We start from the raw sequence: 18,920 nt of genomic DNA on the forward strand, positions 1-18,920 counted from the left end.
TAATTCCCACAGAAAAGAGTGTGGCAGAGGGAGGAAAAAGAGGGAGATTAATGTTTCTGAATATTTCTTTCTCTGGAACCCGCACACTCACCTCTGTCCACACCAAGCCAGAATTTGAAATTATTGAAAGTGAATTATGCTTAAGCCAAGCATATTTTTCTTCCCATTGATCATTTGCAGCCTGTAATCTTATACACAGGCGAGTGACTCACTATTTTTTCTTGCATTCACATCTTCCCCAGTGTTCTGTGTTCATCCCAGGAGGCCATGTGGTCGCTGTACATCTGCTTAATTAATTAATTTACATTAATATTCTGTGAAATTAGCGACTTGGGCGCATGTGGTTATGTATTTTGCACTTTCCCCTGTAGCTCTTTAAATGCTTTAATGATTGGAGCAGCATTTATTTCCCAAGCAGTTAATTTAATAAAAGTCAATATCTCCCAGCATCGTGTGCTTCTAGGAGCCTTTGATTATCAGTATGATAGATTAATTGACAGATTCCTGTTGTCACCAGGATGTGCCAGTATATCAAAGCAACCTATTTTATAGACTGCTGAAAGGATCAAAATGTTTCCTAGAAGTCGGTAAAAACCATGCTGCTCCAATAAATATATGCACATTTTAAATTGATGCCTGTCACTGTGATTACCTTAAATTAAATTGAAGAAATTAAAAACTTAAGAAGAGCCCTGCTAGATTGTGCCAAAGATCCATGTCATATATTTAATCTGCAACTGCAGGAACACTAAGTTCTCACGATGTTCTCACGATGGCCAATCAGATGGCTATAGTTAGCTCACAAGCAAGACCTGAGTGCAATACCACTCTCCCCACTTCTGATTTCCAGTAGCTGGTATTGTTCTTGTTGTTTAGTTGTGTCTGACTCTTCCTGACCCCATGGACCAGAGCACGCCAGGCACTCCTGTCTTCCACTGCCTCCCGCAGTTTAGTCAAACTCACGCTGGTAGCTTCGAGAACACTGTCCAACCATCTCGTCCTCTGTCGTCCCCTTCTCCTTGTTCCCTCCATCTTTCCCAACATCAGGGTCTTTTCCAGGGATTCTTCTCATGAGGTGGCCAAAGTATTGGAGCCTCAGCTTCAGGATGACTGCGGTTCTGACCAAAGGTATTGAGGGAGGTGGGTCAAGCAGCCAATGGCCATCTAGGCTCAAGCATGTTTTAACATGCTCCATCTCTCTTGGTGCCATTGGTTGATTTGCTGTGACATCACAGCAGGCGTGGGCAGGGGTTCCAAGGCTACAGAAGGTACACTCAGCTTTGGAGTGTGCACTGGGTGATACTGGGCAAGCCCAAGACATTTTAGCAATGGGGGTGAGCCACAAAATAGTGCCACTTCACCACTAAGAAAAAAGCGGGGATCTACTCCCAGGAAGTTGGAGGGGGAACAAAGGTTGGCATTGGGATCCGCTGTCCCTGTGGATCCTGCTGCAGGAAGCAGTTGCCTCACTTTGCCTCATGGGTAGGCCGGCCCTGCTGAAGACGTTAAGATCCTTTTATGGTCTGCAGACAATTTTAAATTTAGACCATATGTTTTTAACAGATGGCTCACGGGCATCCAAATAGCAGCTTGGTGCAAACCCTCTAGGGAGGCCTTGCAAAATATACTAGATCATCCCTGGACAGCTAGGGATGCACCAAGCCAAAGAAAGCCAAACCCACCGCTGAGATACACAAGTGCTGGGTAGGGTTTTTTCCAGACAAAAGGCTGGCTGAAATGTCAGTGGCTCCCTTCGAATTATGAAGGTAAATAAATAAATAAAACAAAGCCCTTACAGGAATCCTGGACACAGCGTGAGAATATCTGCCCCTTATCCCAGGCAGTGGGGGTTACCCAGGCAGGTTTAGTCCTAGTCCTAAAATTTCTATGCCACTTGATTGTAAAAACAAACATCAAAGTGGTTCACAAATGCATTGTTCACAAATGCACATCTTTATTTCCTGTTATATAAATGAAGGATGGTTGCAAAACCTATGCTGGTGTGATTTGTGACTAAGCTCTTCCTTAATCATGGATATGGGGTTAAGAAGCACCTTCCTGAGCCCATCTGAATATATTGCTGCAGTTTTATGGGCTACTTAATGTATGAAGCTGTTAATGTTGTCAGAATGTGCCATTTTCAATGTCAGATTGTGCTGCTTTTTCATTACGGCCGGGAACGAGGGGGAAGCCAAGTGAAATGCAGCCAGAGCTTCGTTCTATAGCGTTGATTGAATGTAGGAAAATTATAATTATTTAGTCAACCACTGCCATTTAAACCGTTGGTGGATCACTCATACTGGAGGTCTTCACAAGCTGAATGCTTTACAACGGGTAGAAAAAAGCGAGAGATGGTGGGAGAAGGTAGAGATGGATATATGACTAGGTAGACATTGCCAATCTTTCAAATAACTTGCCAGTGTTTAAAGATCTACACTGGCTTCCAGTTTGCTCCCAAAGTGCTGGCTTAATAACAAACGAAGAAAAGAAAAACAGAAAGAACGGATGAAAACCCCCACCAGCTCACACTGAGAATATAGTCACCATCAACACACCCATCTTAATTCAAACACATACGTCGATATAAGCCATGCAAATGTCCATATAAGTATTCACCCAAAATGGTTGTTTATGAAAAATGTATTCAAATACAGTGATGCCTCGGGTTACATACCCTTCAGGTTACATACGCTTCAGGTTGCAGACTCCGCTAACCCAGAAATATTGCTTCAGGTTAAGAACTTTGCTTCAGGATGAGAACAGAAATTTTGCTCCGGCGGCACAGCAGCAGCAGGAGGCCCCATTAGCTAAAGTGGTACTTCAGGTTAATAACAGTTTCAGGTTAAGTACGGACCTCCGGAATGAATTAAGTACTTAACCCGAGGTAACAATGTATAGCAAGGGCAATGAGGTCCTCAGACTGTTGCATAAGTGTGTGTGTGTGTGTTATCCTTCCAGGCTCAAAGCATAAGTCTCTCAGGGGTTTTCACCTTTAATAGTGTGATCCCATGCATGACTACTCAGAAGTAAGCCCCGCTGAAGTCAACAGAACTTACTTCCAGGCAAGGGAGTACAGGGCATGAATGCATAATAATAAGGACCCTCAGAAATATATTCTGTTTGTGCTACTACTTTCTTGGTGAACGTTTTATTGAAATGTCTCCCCTCCTCCCTATTTCTAGACAGCAGCTTCAAATGGGCCAGAACAACGGGCATCAGGGGAAAACCAGGATAAAGGGAACCGATCTTCTGATAATCATTCCACAGATAAAACTGCAAAGGTAAGAATGATTGCAATATGCTTGCAATCTCCCAATGGTTGTGGTGGAAAAGGGGCCAGACCAGAGTTGTCTGTATCTATGCCATCTCTTTCTCAGCATTTGTCCGCACAAAGAAACAGGGAAGGATACATGAAGACACCTGGCAGAAAAAAATATATAACTATGGGGAGATATGGTACAGCAGTATGAAATCATGCACGGTGTGAATTTTGTTGTTGCTGTTGGCATCCGTCTGTCCCGAGAGACAATGGAGTGTGCCTCCGGGGGTGAAGCCAAACCACTGTGTGAGCAGCACTGAAGTAACCTCCCCTCCCTGGAGTGCAAGCTTGGGCAGTGTGTATGGAGGTCCTGGGCTGCCCTGATGCCAAGACCCCCCCCTCTCAGCCTCGCTGATGTGGTCCAAAGGAAAGCAGAGCCTTTTCTGTGGTTGCTCCCATATTCCTCAATTCCTTCCCAAGAGAGATAAGACTGGCTCCCTCTTTGCTATCCTTCCACTGGCAGGCTAAGGCCTTCCTGTTCAGACGGGCCTTTGAAAACTAAGGTGCAGGCAATGCTGGCCATTGGGCTGCTTCCAGGGCAAACTGTATTTTAGTTGCTGCTTCAAAATGTGTTTTGATTGTCAGTTTTAGCTAGTAAAGGTAAAGGGACCCCTGACCATTAGGTCCAGTCATGACCGACTCTGGGGTTGCGGCACTCATCTCGCTTTACTGGCCAAGGGAGCCAGAGTACAGCTTCCGGGTCATGTGGACAGCATGACTAAGCTGCTTCTGGCGAACCAGAGCAGCGCACGGAAACGCCATTTACCTTCCTGCCGGAGTGGTACCTATTTATCTACTTGCACTTTGACATGCTTTTGAACTGCTAGGTTGGGAGGAGCAGGGACCGAGCAATGGGAGCTCACCCCGTCATGGGGATTCGAACCGCCGACCTTCTGATCGTCAAGTCCTAGGCTCTGTGGTTTAACCCACAGCACTACCCACATCCCCAGTTTTAGCTAGTTTGGTTTAATTACTCTGTATCACATAACCAATGTATTTACATGTAAGCCGCTGCAAACCCCAGGCTGGGAGAAAGGAGATAAACATAACAACAAACAAACAAAACAAACAAACAAACAAACAAACAAACAAACAAACAAACAACAGCACAGCAACCACCACCACCTCTGACCATTGTCTATGTGGTGGTATTTAGGGTCCAGCTACATCTGTAGTTCCACAAGCTCTCCTGCAGCACCTTAAAAGAGACCGGGATCATTGATAGATGTCGTATGTATGGCCTGCCTCTCTATGTAGCAGGCAGAATAGTGGCATCCCTGGGGAAAGATTAATTGACGGAGCAGTATCATTTTGCAGCTGCCTCTTTGGTTTTAAGGCTCTGTTTGCTCCCCATAGCAAATTATGGCTCAGTTTCTAGGTAACTGGAGGAGAAGGCTGAAAGCTCTGGGAGGCGAGATTAGTTTTGTATTGACAAAGTAATGATAGTTATAGCTGTTCGCGGCTCAGCAGTGAAGTTGAATGGAGAAATGGGTTAACATCGTTAATTTTCTTCATTACCGTTCTACTTTGTAATAAATAATAGGCTTCCAGCCTGCCAGGACAAAGTTAAAGTGTGTCAAGCTTTCTGTTATTATAATTCATGTAATATTTTCACAGGTTTACAGCTTGGCTGTGACAATTCTCTCAGGCTCCTCTCCCCCCCACCTTTTTTATATGACCGTAGAAAGTTTTCAGCTCTCTAGCTCCTTTCTCCCTCTTCTCGGCGTCCCTCAAAATAACATTTAAAAAATGATGTGGGCTTTCCCTCTTAATATCCTCAAGTTGGAAATAAAAGGAAAAGAAAATAGAAGCTGATGGGCTTGGAATGCTTATTCGATCCCCCAAATGTCATGAAATGCTTTTTCTAAAAAGTAAAGGGAGGTGAAAAAACATGGAAAATGTGAATTTATTTCTTGCCAATATACACATCCAGGAAAAAAACCATGTGCTGTAATCCTTGTGGGGCTATACCCCCTTCAGAACATAGAGGGACAATTGTACTGCTGCATAAAGGTAAAGGGTAAAGGGACCCTGACCATTAGGTCCAGTTGTGACCAACTCTGGGGGTGTTGTGCTCATCTCACTTTATTGGCCGAGGGAGCCAGCGTACAGCTTCTGGGTCATGTGGCCAGCATGACTAAGCCGCTTCTGGCGAACCAGAGCAGCGCACAGAAACACCATTTACCTTCCTGCCGGAGTGGTACCTATTTATCTACTTGCCCTTTGACGTGCTTTCAAACTGCTAGGTTGGCAGGAGCAGGGACCGAGCATGGTTCCTCTTCATCCTGGAGAAGAGTGACTAGTGGGAGCTCACCCTGTTGCGGGGATTCGAACCGCCGACCTTCTGATCGGCAAGCCCTAGGCTCAGTGGTTTAACCCACAGCGCCACCCGCGTCCCATGCAAGTCATTTACCTCTAGTTTAACTACGGCTGCAGAGACAGATGGAAAGATGCAACTTTTCAGTTGGTCTTTTCGAAGGCCAGGAAATCGGTGGGATTCCCCAAGTCTCCTCCTTTGTCTCACTTATGGAGAGAGCTATTTGTCAGGACATATCTGCAAGTGAAGTTGCTCGCATGTTAATGATGTGCTATTAGAAAAACAGCCTGTCGTTTTACGGGGTTGGTTAGCTATTTAAAACGAGCACGTGGCTCTTTTTGAAAAATGCTGTCAGCTTCCTTCTGCCAGGAAGAGTGGATGGAAATTAAAGTGCAGATCTGGAGAGCATATTGCTGCTTTAAGAGTTGAGAGCCTCTTTGGAACGACACAGTGCCTTATAAGTACAGCATGCTTCTTAGGTCTTTGCCACTACATACATAATTCAGTTACCTGTAGTTTCCTTCATCCTAAGAGGGCACAGAGGTAGTGGAAGCAAAACAGCTGTCTCATTATGGGTGATAGAATAATGACATAAGGAAGGTGCTGTGATGGATAACCAGGGATTTATAAAAGAAGCACCCAAAGAAACTGGGTGCTGTTTTCAAAATCTTCGCAAACTCTCATTTTCTTTGGAATATACAGAAATAAGGCAGTTTAGAGCATTCTGCATTATTTTAATTACCATATTTTTCGCCATATAGGACGCACTTTCCCCCTCCAAAAATGAAGGGGAAATGTGTGTGCGTCCTATGATGCGAATGCAGGCTGTCCTGGGCTTCCTGCAGCTCTGCGCCACCTTCCCGATCCCGGCGCGAAGCCGTGCGGGGCTCCGGAGGGTGGCGCGGAGCTGCCTGGGCTCCAGGGCTTATTGCAGCTCTGTGCCACCCTCCCGATCTCGGCGCGAAGCCGCGTGGGGCTCCGGAGGGTGGCGCGGAGCTGCCTGCTATCCAGGGCTTCCTGCAGCTCTGCGCCACCCTCCGGATCCCGGCGCAAAGCCGTGCGGGGCTCTGGAGGGTGGCACGGAGCTGCCTGGGCTCCAGGGCTTCCTGCAGCTCTGCGCCACCTTCCCGATCCCGGCGCGAAGCCGCGCGGGGCTCCGGAGGTTAGCGTGGAGCTGCCTGGGCTCCAGGGCTTCTTGCAGCTCTGCGCCACCCTCCCGATCCCAGCGCGAAGTCGCACGGGGCTCCGGAGGGTGGCGCGGAGCTGCCTGCGCTCCAGGGCTTCCTGCAGCTCTGCGCCACCCTCCGGATCCCGGCGCGAAGCCGCGCGGGGCTCCGGAAGGTGGCGCAGAGCTGCCTGCGCTCCAGGGCTTCCTGCAGCTCTGCGCCACCCTCTGGATCCTGGTGCAAAGCCATGCGGGGCTCCGGAGGGTAGCGCAGAGCTGCCTGCATTCCGAAGCCTGGTGCGAGCTGAAGAGCGCCCCCGGGCTTCGCGCACCTCTCCGCAAGCCTGGGGAGACCGGCGCGGCTCCCTAGGCTTGCAGATAGCAGGCTGTTCTGGGGGCTGGGGTCGGGGGAAGCTTGGGCTTCCCCCGCGCCTGCCCCGTGCCTGGGGAGGGAATTTTTTTTTCTTTATTTCCCCCCCCCAAAAAATTAGGTGCGTCCTATGGGGCGAAAAATACGGTAAATAATTTATTATTTTAATTTACTTTCATTTTGGAATATGCAGAAATAAGGCAGTTTAGAGCATTTTGCATTACTTTAATTGCAGAGGATCAATTAAATCTGTATCCAGAAAATGTTAGGCATCAGTAGATGGCATGGTATGTTTGTGTGTGGCACACACCTGCTGTTCTGAGTGGTGTTGGTTACTGAGAAGGAGAAGGGGTGGGGAGGTTGGTGCAGAAAAAAATACATTGGCAGAAGTGGGCCAAATCCTTATCTCCCCACCCCTAGAGGGCCAAATTTAATGGGTGGGTGGGGCCAGTCTTTGAACCTCCAGTATTTAAGACTTCAAAGCACAGTGTGGGGCTGTTTGAAGCGCTTTTGCAAAGAGCCCCACACTGCTCTGTGAACCTCTGATTTTCATAGTTTTAAAGATTAGTGCAGGTTCTAAGCAAAAGGGCTTTCAAGTAGCCCAACGCTAGACTTTGAACCTCTTAAAACCAGAGGGCCACAGCAGGGGAATAGGTGTGTACAGCCAAACTGAACAGAATTGACCTTTCACAATCCTTTTGAGGTCGTCTTTGCCAGCGTGTTCCCTGTGGGGAATGTGCTGGTAAAGCACACCCCTCCACTCAGCAGGATCGAACCCTTCATTGGAGAGCTGGTGAGCAGAGGGTACAATCCTGCTCAGTTTGGCTGTGCTTGGCTGCTGAGAACAGAGTCCATGCAGCCAAAGCACTGTTTGAAAGGCCTTTTGCAAACAATTACGTCCTGCTCTTTGAACACAATTAGTTGACTAGGAATGCTTTAATCTGCTGATAGCTCTAATTATTTATTCTGATTATTCGTCACTACTGCTTGTGTTTTAGTTCAAGGATAAATATGATTTCTTTCCTATTGGCCTTTAATAAATGCACTTAATTGAAGATGTCCCAGTGAGATGGGAGGTTTAGCATGTTAATGCCTTATTTACATTGCTGTGACCATATTTTGGTCTCTACTGATAAGCAGTAAATTATTCTCAGTCACTGGATGCAGTTGTAGCAGCAAAGACAGCAACCTCTGTTTTTCTACACCTTTGTGATTCTTGAATGTCAAATGCTGAATTTAAATACTAAATTTAAATACTTTTGGGCTCTTTTTGTTAAAGGTTAAATTCAGTGTTTCCTTATTACTGCTTTCTTAATAGAATTGGCACACAGCTCAAAAACATGCACACACCATGAAACATGCTGAATAAAACTCATTCTAGTCTGAATGCTAAGAACCCTCCGCCACAAAATAACATAAGAAATAAAGAAGAAGCAGACCTTTATAGCAGTAGAAGTGCCATCTAAGCAAACCTTTGCACTGTATCCAAAACACTGGGAAAGGTGGGTTCTGAAAGCTAACTCCACTGGTTTGAGGCCAGGAAGTCTGTTATGAATGTTCTGTTTTTGACCAATTAGGGAATGTTAGCCAGTTACTAAATCAAAATACAGTGGTACCTCGGGTTAAGTACTTAATTCGTTCCGGAGGTCCGTTCTTAACCTGAAACTGTTCTTAACCTGAAGCACCACTTTAGCTAATGGGGCCTCCTGCTGCTGCCGTGCCAGCAGAGCACCATTTCTGTTCTCATCCTGAAGCAAAGTTCTTAACCTGAAGCACTATTTTTGGGTTAGCGGAGTCTAACCTGAAGCGTATGTAACCTGAAGTGTATGTAACCCGAGGTACCACTGTAGTGTCTCTTCTATGCATTAAAACAGAAGAAGTAAAATCCTGTTTAATGCCCCCAAGAGGCATTTTGCGATTGCACAATGGAACCCACCAAAAATACATTGTTGTAACTACTAGAACGTTTCTGGAGAGAATTACGAAAGCTGTTGCTTAATGCCAATTTCCCAGCTGCCCTTTTCCACTTTAAATATGATTCATTTATAATTGCTCATAATTCCACTGGGAACAATTCAAACTGTTGCTGCACCTGTTTTATCCAGCTTTTGAGTTTTGAAGACCTGGATGCTTTAGCTGAGATTCCTGTATTCCAGGGGCTTGGACTAGATGACCTTTGGGGTCCCTTCTAACTATAGAATTCTGTGGTTCTATGAAAAAGGATGTATGTGGCCCATTCCAATCTGATGCTTGCACTAGTTTGCTACTGATCACAGCCGAAACTGGCTGTCGCTTTGGCACATTTTTTTTTTAAATTACCCTCATCACTCCTAGAAACAGTGAGATCCTTGTGTGAGCCAGTTAGATATGGCTACTTTAGAAAGCTGATGAGGGCAAATGAAGAACAAAGTTAGTTTATAAGCAATCAGATTGACTGTTTCTAGGAAGAAGTGGGCTGTTGTTGTTCTTGTTTTTCTAATGGTATAGAAGCAGCTGGTGAAGAGGGCTGAAAGTGCATTAAAAATGATACAGTGGTACCCCGCAAGACGAACGCCTCGCGAGACGAAAAACTCGCAAAACGAAAGGTTTTTTCGTTTTCGAGTTGCCTCGCAAGACGAATTTCCCTATGGGCTTGCTTCGCAAAACGAAGCTTGCCCCGGGGACAGCGGGTCTTCTCTTTTGAAGCAAGGGGCGGCGGGGAGATCGCTTCTCCCCACCGCCCCTTGCTTCAAAAGAGGTCCGGGGGCAGCGGGAAGCGCTTCCCGCTGCCCCCGGACCTCTTTTGAAGCAAGCGGCTGCGCTTCTCTCCGCAGCCGCTTGCTTCAAAAGAGGTCCCGGACCCCTTTTGAAGCAAGCAGCTGCGGGGAGATCGTTTCTCCCGGTGCTCCGAAGCGGGGCGGGGGGGCGGGAACACCTTCCCCCACCGCCCCGCTTCAGAACGGTGCTCCGAAGCGGGGCGGGGGGGCGGGAACACCTTCCCCCACCGCCCCGCTTCGGAACGGTGCTCTGAAGCGGGGCGGGGGGCGGGAACACCTTCTGAAGGCTGGCGGGGGGCAAAAGTCTTTGTCCCCCCTGCCTGCCTTCCCAGGGGCTTTTAAATCGCCCCGGACAGCGGAGAAGTCCTCCGCTGTCCCGGGGCGATTTTAAAATGCCGTCCGCCAGCATTTTAAGATTGCCCGGACAGCGGAGAAGCCCTCCGCTGTCCCAGGGTTTTTTAAAATGCTGGGGGTGGGAAGAAAAGCCCTTGTCCCCCCCCCCAGCCTTCAGAAGAGGTCCGGGGACAGACTGTCCCCGGACCTGGTTTGAAGGCGGTTTCCCTAGGAACGCATTAATTGATTTTCAATGCATTCCTATGGGAAACCGTGCATCGCAAGACGAAAAAACCGCAAGACGAAGAGACTTGCGGAACGAATTAATTTCGTCTTGCGAGGCACCACTGTACTAGACAGTGGAGTAGTGAAAGGTGTATGTGTACCTCTGTACATTGGGGATGGACAGACCTGACAGCTGGGCTCTTTCAGTTTTTAACCATAAATTCAGTTCTCCTTGTTTATACAGCAACCTGTGATTTTTAAAAAAACAGTCCCAATGAAAACCCGTCTGCTCTTCAGCGAAAATTTATCCTAATAAACACATTGTTGCGTGCAGTTTTGCCTAATAAACACAATTTTTCCAAAGCCCGTCCCCTAATGCATTTTTTCCTGTGCTATTCTAACTAACATATGTATTCTCTGCATTGCAAAATTGAGAGGCAGGCAGCTTGCTAAGGATTACTGTGTTTCGGGTTGCATATCATTTCGGAAAGCCTGAATTTGACAGGTTCGTCTTTAAACACAAACTGAATTGGATTTCTCTCCATCCCTAATGTGGACATGGAGGGGAATGTTGACATTTAGTAGTGGTGGTGACGGCATCTAGCTATAGGGCTACAAACACTTTTGCCCTCTTTTGTGCAAATCCTCCCTTAAATTGGGAGACCCAGGAAGCACTTTGCGGGGAGCAAAATGTTTATGAAATGTACCCCATTCTTTTTTTTGTCTTAGTTCTAATTTGAGCAATGGAACTATTATGATAATTTTTGTTTATGGAAGAGTAGGGAATACAATTTACAGTACAGTGGTACCTCAGGTTAAGAACAGTCCTGCTTACGAACACTTTGGGTTACGAACTCCACAAACCCAGAAGTAGGTTGCGAACCTTGCCCTGGGATACGAACGCAATCTGCTTCCGGGGCCGCGGGAGGCCTATGTAGGGAATGCATGCCTCAGGTTAAGAACGCTTCGGGTTAAGTACAGACTTCCGGAATGAATTAAGTTAATAACTCGAGGTACCACTGTGTATTGAAAAACTGGCTGAGCCTTCAAGTGTGATCTGTTTCTCCCCCACTCCCCACCCCTTGGCTAAAATTTTCAAGGATTTTTCTGATTGGTGGTGTTCCGTTCTGCAGTGATACTTAATCACCCTAATGATATATAATTTCTGTCTGTGTCGTAGAACAGAAATTACAAGTGTATATATAAAAGGGGGAAGTGATTTGACCCAGCTTAAGAGAGCGAGATCAGCTTAATAAGTAGCCTTTCAAAAAAATGTACAGACAATGGGCATGTTTCACCAGTGTAAAAGTCCCACGGATTTCATTGGGAGAGATTTAATGCACAAGTTTATCTCATTCCTTGAAATAACACCCCAGTGTTTGTTGGTGCAATGTTGTTAGCCAGAAAGGAGGACAAGCAGGTTGAGTTCACGTGGCATTATAGTGACATGCAATCAGCTGAGTCTACTGTGTGCAGGCTTGCCCCCTCCCAACCCCAAACACTGGACACATCTCTTGCTTAGCATGGGACAAGGCAGCTACAGCCTTGTAGTCCTGTCACCTACTCCCTCCTCTCCACTGCTGGCCCTAGTAAGGCCTCCAGCTGTGAGAGCTAAGGGTGAACAAGAAGTCTGCAGAGGGAATGGGCAGGAACAGTTATGTGGCTGCCTTCTTTCCTGTTTTAGCCAGAGACTTAATGGGCTTTGTCCAGTGTCCAGGCTGCGAGGTGTCTACGTGGCAACCCCAACTGTGTCTTCACATATAGCTTCCAGTTGTGAGTGTTTCTACTGCACAACCCCATGCAATGTTTCTGAAATCAACTAGAAATCCCGAAACAGCAGCACTTCTTTCTTCTGGAGAGTTTTGCAAAGTCTTTCTTTTCTTTTCCTTTTACAACCGCCTTTAGCATAAGCTTTTTATAGTCTGCGGGTAGGTCTCTATGCACCCCCATTTTTTATTGCTGTCTGGGAACATCTGAGATGCTATGGATTTTTTTTTCTTTTCAAAATTGCTTTAGATCTTTAGTAGCCAGGATTGACTCTTAGCAAAGTAATGGTATGTGGTTGGCTGTATCGCTCGCCTCTTGAGAGACCACAGTAACATTGGGGTTATAACCTGAATAATTTACAGAAAGTAGATGGCTCTTAAAACATCCCCTTCTTCCTTAGAACGGTTTATTGGAAACATACTTCAGCTGGAATGAGAATAAGAGATTCCCAGGAAAAGAATCTATAGGGGTTGGGTTCTTCATTACGCCGAAAGCCTGGACTGTATCGTATGGATGTCTAGACGGTTCCACTTGAGGAGGGCATTGATTTTCCTCACTTTTCGGGCAGGGCTTTTATTTTATCTATATCCTGACCCCTTCTGCCTCTTCCTTCGTGGGAGCGGGAAGGCTTAACGATTGAGCAGAGGGCTTCTCTTCTGAGCATGAATCATGTGCGGCTCCTCAAAGGCAAACTCTGCAACAGTGTGGCTGCAACAAAGGTGTGTTTATGGGTTGTTGTCGGGGCGGCAGAAGCTGGGGCGTGGGGTGTGTGTGGAGTACTTTAGTACACTGCAGCAATATTTCTTGCAAAACTGTGACATAACTCCAGGTTGAAGTGATCATGTTTGCAGCCCCATGTGCATGTTGTTACTTGGGAGTAAGCCCCTCTTGAATTTGGCAGGATTTGCTCTTCAAGTAAACATGGATGGGATCAGGCAGTAAGGGATTTGAAAAGTTACGTGCCGTATGTCTGGAAAAGAGAAAAATGATTGCTTTGCACGCGGAGTTGTTAACTGAGTTTGTACCAGGGGAAAAGATGAATGCGAGTATAAAATCACACTTTCTTTGGTTTTTATTTTTTTGTTATTAGGTGAATGGGGGAACCCAAAGAATAAGAGATACACAAGGGTTAGAAATTCTCTCTTTTTAAATCAGTGCTACCTCTTATTTTTGGTATAGAATAAGCCAGTTACACACAACTCAGGTAGAAAGAGAAATTACTTGGAGCCACGGTGACCAGGTTTAAAGATAGTTATTCTTCTCTAACAGTGGGCAAATTTTGGACTAGTGGGCAAATTTCGATAGTCCTGGGGGTGCCCGTCACAAAATGGCTGCCACGAAGGGGGCATAGCATAACACAAAATTAGAGTGGCAACCACCCCCAACAACCTTACACTTGCCTTAGGAAATCCTGATTGTGGAGATGACAGCATACTGATCACACACACACACACACACACACACACACACACACACAGATGCTGTTGCTGTCTCATAAAAATATGGAGCACAGCCACCCCACTCTCATTACTTAGAAAGTACCATAACATTTTGCCCCATGACTTTCTTTGTAGGAGGGCTGGTTACGTATTTTTGTTAAAAAAAGAAAGAATAAATTTTTGAACTCCCGCTCAGTGGCACCACTGGGTTCTATGGTGCCCACGGGTGCTGCGTTGGTGACCGCTGTTCTATAAGTGCGACTCATAGAAGGACTGTGTTCACAGGTAACAAAGGGTAAAGCTGGTCATACTATTTTAGTAGTGCTATCCTATACATGTCTGTTCAGAAGTTATGGGGCTCAATTGCGAACTCATTCAGGCTTACTTGGGTCAATGCATGTATAGAATTTCGCTGCAAGTGTAGTAGCAGTGATTTGAGCATATTCTGGGTTACTTTTTCAGCTTCAGGAATGTTTTTATAAGGAAGTGAATGAACGTATGTTCAAATCACTTAGGTTGTTATATCTGCCTTAACTTGTAATGCCCAAATGTGAAAAAACCCCTATCTATCTATGATCTATTTATCTATGTCTCATCCACACACACACACACCTAAAAAACTTTGCAATGAATTTTCTTATATCCGCCAAGAAGATACCAAGCTCTTTATTTTATTTTATTTTAATTTCATTTCCAACCCACCTCTCTCCAGTGAGAACTCATGGCAAGCAACAAATCCCATAAAAACAGTTTAAATAATGAAAACCAGCACTTGCCCACCCCCCTTTTATTTGAGTATTCTTTACAACTTAGTGCAAAATGTCTCCTCCACATTCAGAGATGCACTAGTCAATAAAAGCATTCTGCATTCTGCACACATGGGGACGTTCCTGGCTTTCACAGAGAAGTCCCTCACCTTCAGCCTGAAAAATCACTGCAATGTACAAAGGAGGCACAATCACACCATCACATTTGCTGCATGTGTGACATGTTCTTGCCTGCTACTGCAAATTTCCACTCCTCCTACCCACACAGTTGTTCCACGCACACTATGTTCTTGCCTGACACCACATATATCCACTCCCCTTAACCACAGACTACCGAAACAACTGTACAATATTTTTTAAAAAGCAATACTGCACATTAGGTACCATATTTCTCACTCTATAAGACGCACCAGACCACAAGACGCACCTAGTTTTTGGAGGAGGAAAACAAGAAAAAAAATAATTCTGAATCTCAGAAGCCAGAACAGCAAGAGGGATCACTGCGCAGTGAAAGCAGCAATGCCTCTTGCTGGTCTGGCTTCTGGGATAGCTGCGCAGCCTGCATTCGCTCCATAAGACGCACACACATTTCCCCTTACTTTTTAGGAGGGGAAAAGTGAGTCTTATAGAGCAAAAAATACGGTATTTCCAACTGCATATTTTATAATGGGGAAAAGTAACTAGATGCCTATGATTATACAATGGTGACAACAGCCACCATTAATTTTGCCTACTGGAATGATGACTGGCTAGACCGTACATACTTTGCCATGTTAAAAAGTGGCAACCCTTTCTCCAGTCCAAGATACCTAAATATGTGAACAGGAAAGTCGCACACCCTTACATTGTATCATAAATGTTGTTCAGAGTACTGGCTGCTGTCATGGGGTAGCTATCACGCCACATATTCCATGAGAGAGAGAAAGAGTTGTAAAAAGCTGTGATTTCCCATATTCTGTTCCTTTACTCAGCCGCGTCTTTGCTCTGCCCTGTGTTCCAGTTCTGCCACAACTAGCCAAATTTCTAAAAATGAATTCTGGAACCGGAGTCTGTGTGGTTTGCTGCACGTTTCAGTTCACTCGGACTTACTCATTTGCTGTCTATTGTTCCTAGAGGGCAGGCCTATAACCAGTAGGAGGAAACTGCAGGGAAGTAGATTTTAACTAAACATTAGGAAAAGCTTCCTAGTGGAAAGAGGAATCCGATTGCCTGGGGAGGTGTCAGGACTCTCACTTGCTGGAGGCATTTAAGCAGAGGGCTGGATGGTTGTTTTTCATCCATCCATGGGGAAGGGCTGTAGCTCAGGGCTGGAGCATCTGCTGTGCATGTAGACGGCCCCAAGTACAGACCCCAGCACCTTGAGGTAGGGCCAGGAGAGACTTCTGCCTGGTGACCCACTGTCCTTCATAGTGTGCTAGATAAACCCATGGTCTGATTCAGCTTCCCATATCTCTAGGTCTGCTGCAGTTCAGGGGTGGCTAACCCACAGCCCTTCAAATAAAATGTTGCTGGACTCCAGCTCCCATCAGCCCCAGTCAGTGATTATGGGAGTTGGAGTCCTACAGTGTTTGGAAAGCACTGATTTGACATTGCTGCAGTAGTTGCGTCCTGCATTGCAGATCCCTAATTGAACTGGTGTGTGTGTTGGACTACAGAACCTTGAAGGTCTTTTCCAATGCTGTAATTCTTTGATTTGAATTTCTTCCCATCTCTAAATCATAGTGTGTTTGTGCACATTAATAATAAACACTGTGAGGAAGCAATATCAGTGTGGCTGTGCCTGAATTCCTTTTGTGTAGTGTCTTAACTGATGCACACATAGGCTTCTGTGCGTTGGAAAAGAACCTTGATATGACCATACTGTGATCACATCAAGCTCGCTTGTTTTGTGGTGGTGTTTCAGTGAGTACAAGCACTTTAGTAATTTGTGTGTGGGAAGAATATATGAATGAACTGAAAGCTGCTGCAATGCTATGTGTGATCCGCATAACATTCAGAAATACTCCTTCCCTGGGGGAAAAAAAGGAGAATTCCTGATACTTCCCCTTTGGAAACAACAACAATAAGAAGTAATTCAGAATTTTTTGGAAGCGTCCTTAATTAAAATGCCTGTTTTCCAGACCTTTCTAATTACAGTGCTTTGATTTGGAAACAGATGACAGCTTTCCCTACCTCCCCCAAGAACTGAAGGCAATTTGAAAGAGGGTTGCTGTTTCATCCTGCTTGCACCTATGGTAAATGGGCTTTGCAGATTGTTTTTTTTAAAAAAAACATTTCTAAAACCTGCAGTACCTCTTTGATCAGGACTAGCAATGGGACGAACTAGATGAACTATATGAGCACAGAATGCCTCCTTCGAAGAACTTCCAAGTCTCTTATACACTGAGTGTCTCCAACTGTCTGTACATACCAAAATTACATCACTCTTGCAGTGGAGATCCTGCTATATAAGAGGCGCATTATAAAAGCACTGTCTTCAGCCAATGGCCTCTAGGACTTAGAATTCTTAGGTGTTCTCCTGCATTAAGCAGCCACCAGCAGCGAACCACATAAGGGATGCTACATATTTGTTTTCTCCTTAACCCTCTATGTTTCTCCCAGGTCCATTTCCTAGCTGTGAATCTGCTTTGAGAAACTATGAGTGATTTAGGCGAGGTGGGGGAAAAAAAACTGCATTGCACACCGCAGTACTCTAGCAAAATGTGTACTTGGGAAGCGTGCTTCTAATAATGAGCTTTACAACCCCAAAGCTATTGTTTTGGCAGCGCACTGATAGTCCTTTGATGGATGGGCCCAATAGTTGTGTGCATTGTGCTTACTCAGAATTTGCAAACACAAACCGAGTGTTATTTTTTTAAAAGCAGAGATAACACAGAGGGAGAGGGAGAGGGAGAGAGAGAGCGCGAGAAAGAAAAAGAGAGAGACTTGGCAGAGAAAGCCTTTTTTGGGTTATACTGAAAGAGCCGATCAGAATTGTAGAAACAGAGATGATATGCAATGCTTCCTGGTCCCTCGTACGTGTTTGTGGCTCTCCTCTCCACCGTTCAGAACAGACTGCTTAGAGGATATTTCTGATTGCAAGCTGGACAATGCAGCAATCAAGCTGGAGAAGCCACCTGGAAGTTTTGCTTGAGATGCTTTCTAACGGGGCTTCGGATCCCTGGGAGAATCATGCCTGCCTGTAAGCGATGTGGAGGAGGACTCGAGTTTCTTCTGCGGGGCCTGTCAGGAAGGGAGGGGGGGGCAAAAAACGGCAGCCAGCTCTGTAGATTCAAGCCTGTGCATGCTCCTCTTCTATTTCTTGTAAAAGCCTTGCTGATTTGCTTGAGGATTTCCACGTACTCCTGGAGAGCTTATCGGAATGGATTGTCTGTGCATTGTCACTACTAAGGTAGGAACTGGAAAATGTTGCCGTTTGCTTGTCTTTCATTCCCCGCCTGTGATTAAACAGACGGAAGATGTTCTCAGGCTCAGGTTGCGAGATGAAGTGATAACTAAGCCTGGCTTCAGCCGGTATTCAATTCCCCTGACATGACTGTTAAGCTCTATCTATGTTCTGATATACCTCTTTTCTAAACAATGTATTAATTGCCTTTAACCAGAAAGAGGCCTGCATAGTGTGTGTGTGTGTGTGTGTGTGTGTGTGTGTGTGTGTGTGTGTCTCTTTGTGTGTTTTAATCTTAGATTTTGCTTGCATCTATTAATAACTCAGGTACTAGAGGACATGCAGAAAAAATAGCCTCTATGCACACATCACTGCAGATTTTAATGAAAATGAGTTAGCTGCGGTTCACCAGTTGTTGCTTTTTGAAACTCTGAGCATTTCATACACTTTTGCCTTAAAAGCCAATCATGTGAAGTTTTGATAAGGACAGGGTTTCTGATTGGAGAATCCAAGTTTGCATTAGGTTAGCCATGATGGCACAGTGGACCCTCCATATTTAGGGGCAGTTTACCTCTGGGGAACAAAGCAACACTCAGTTTGCAAGCATCCTGGAGGGATCTGGCTGGCTGTTCTTGGCAGCAGAATGTTAGTCTAAAGATGGACATTTGCCCTAACTTGGGCTCTTCTTCATCTTTCTAATATGTTGTAAACCACTCAGGATGAAGGGTGGAATATGAATTTAATTATTATTAATAATAATGATAATATATGCATGTTAAATAGGACATTAACCTCTCTCTGTGTGTGCAAAAAATATTTCATATGGCTCATTGCAATCATGCTTATGTCAGACCCAGCTCCTTTTTAAGTTGGAGGTGAAGCAAGGCAAGGCAGGAGGAGAAGCAAGCTAAAGGAGAAGTGGGTATGCAGACATGCTAATGAATAGAATCGTAGAACCGTAGAGTTGGAAGGGATCCTGAGGGTCATCTAGTCCAACCCCCTGCAGTGGAGGAATCTCAGTGAGCAGAGTCCCCCAAATGGTTCAGAAGAGTGATGCGACCTGACCTGGAACATTTT

The 18,920-nt window shown here is 45.5% G+C and overlaps 1 protein-coding gene across 1 annotated transcript in view; it reads left to right on the plus strand.

Moving 5' to 3' along the window:
• DLG2 (discs large MAGUK scaffold protein 2) overlaps window positions 1–18,920 on the plus strand; it is a 904,765-nt gene that overhangs the window by 136,890 nt on the left and 748,955 nt on the right. Inside the window, exon 5 of the mRNA XM_083499674.1 lies at window positions 3,183–3,281. Within this exon, the coding sequence (XP_083355800.1) occupies window positions 3,183–3,281 (99 nt within the window). The remainder of the gene's footprint in view (window positions 1–3,182; window positions 3,282–18,920) is intronic.

Source organism: Podarcis liolepis (assembly GCF_965112155.1).
Source record: "Podarcis liolepis genome assembly, chromosome: 4".
Taxonomy (NCBI): Eukaryota; Metazoa; Chordata; class Lepidosauria; order Squamata; family Lacertidae; genus Podarcis; species Podarcis liolepis.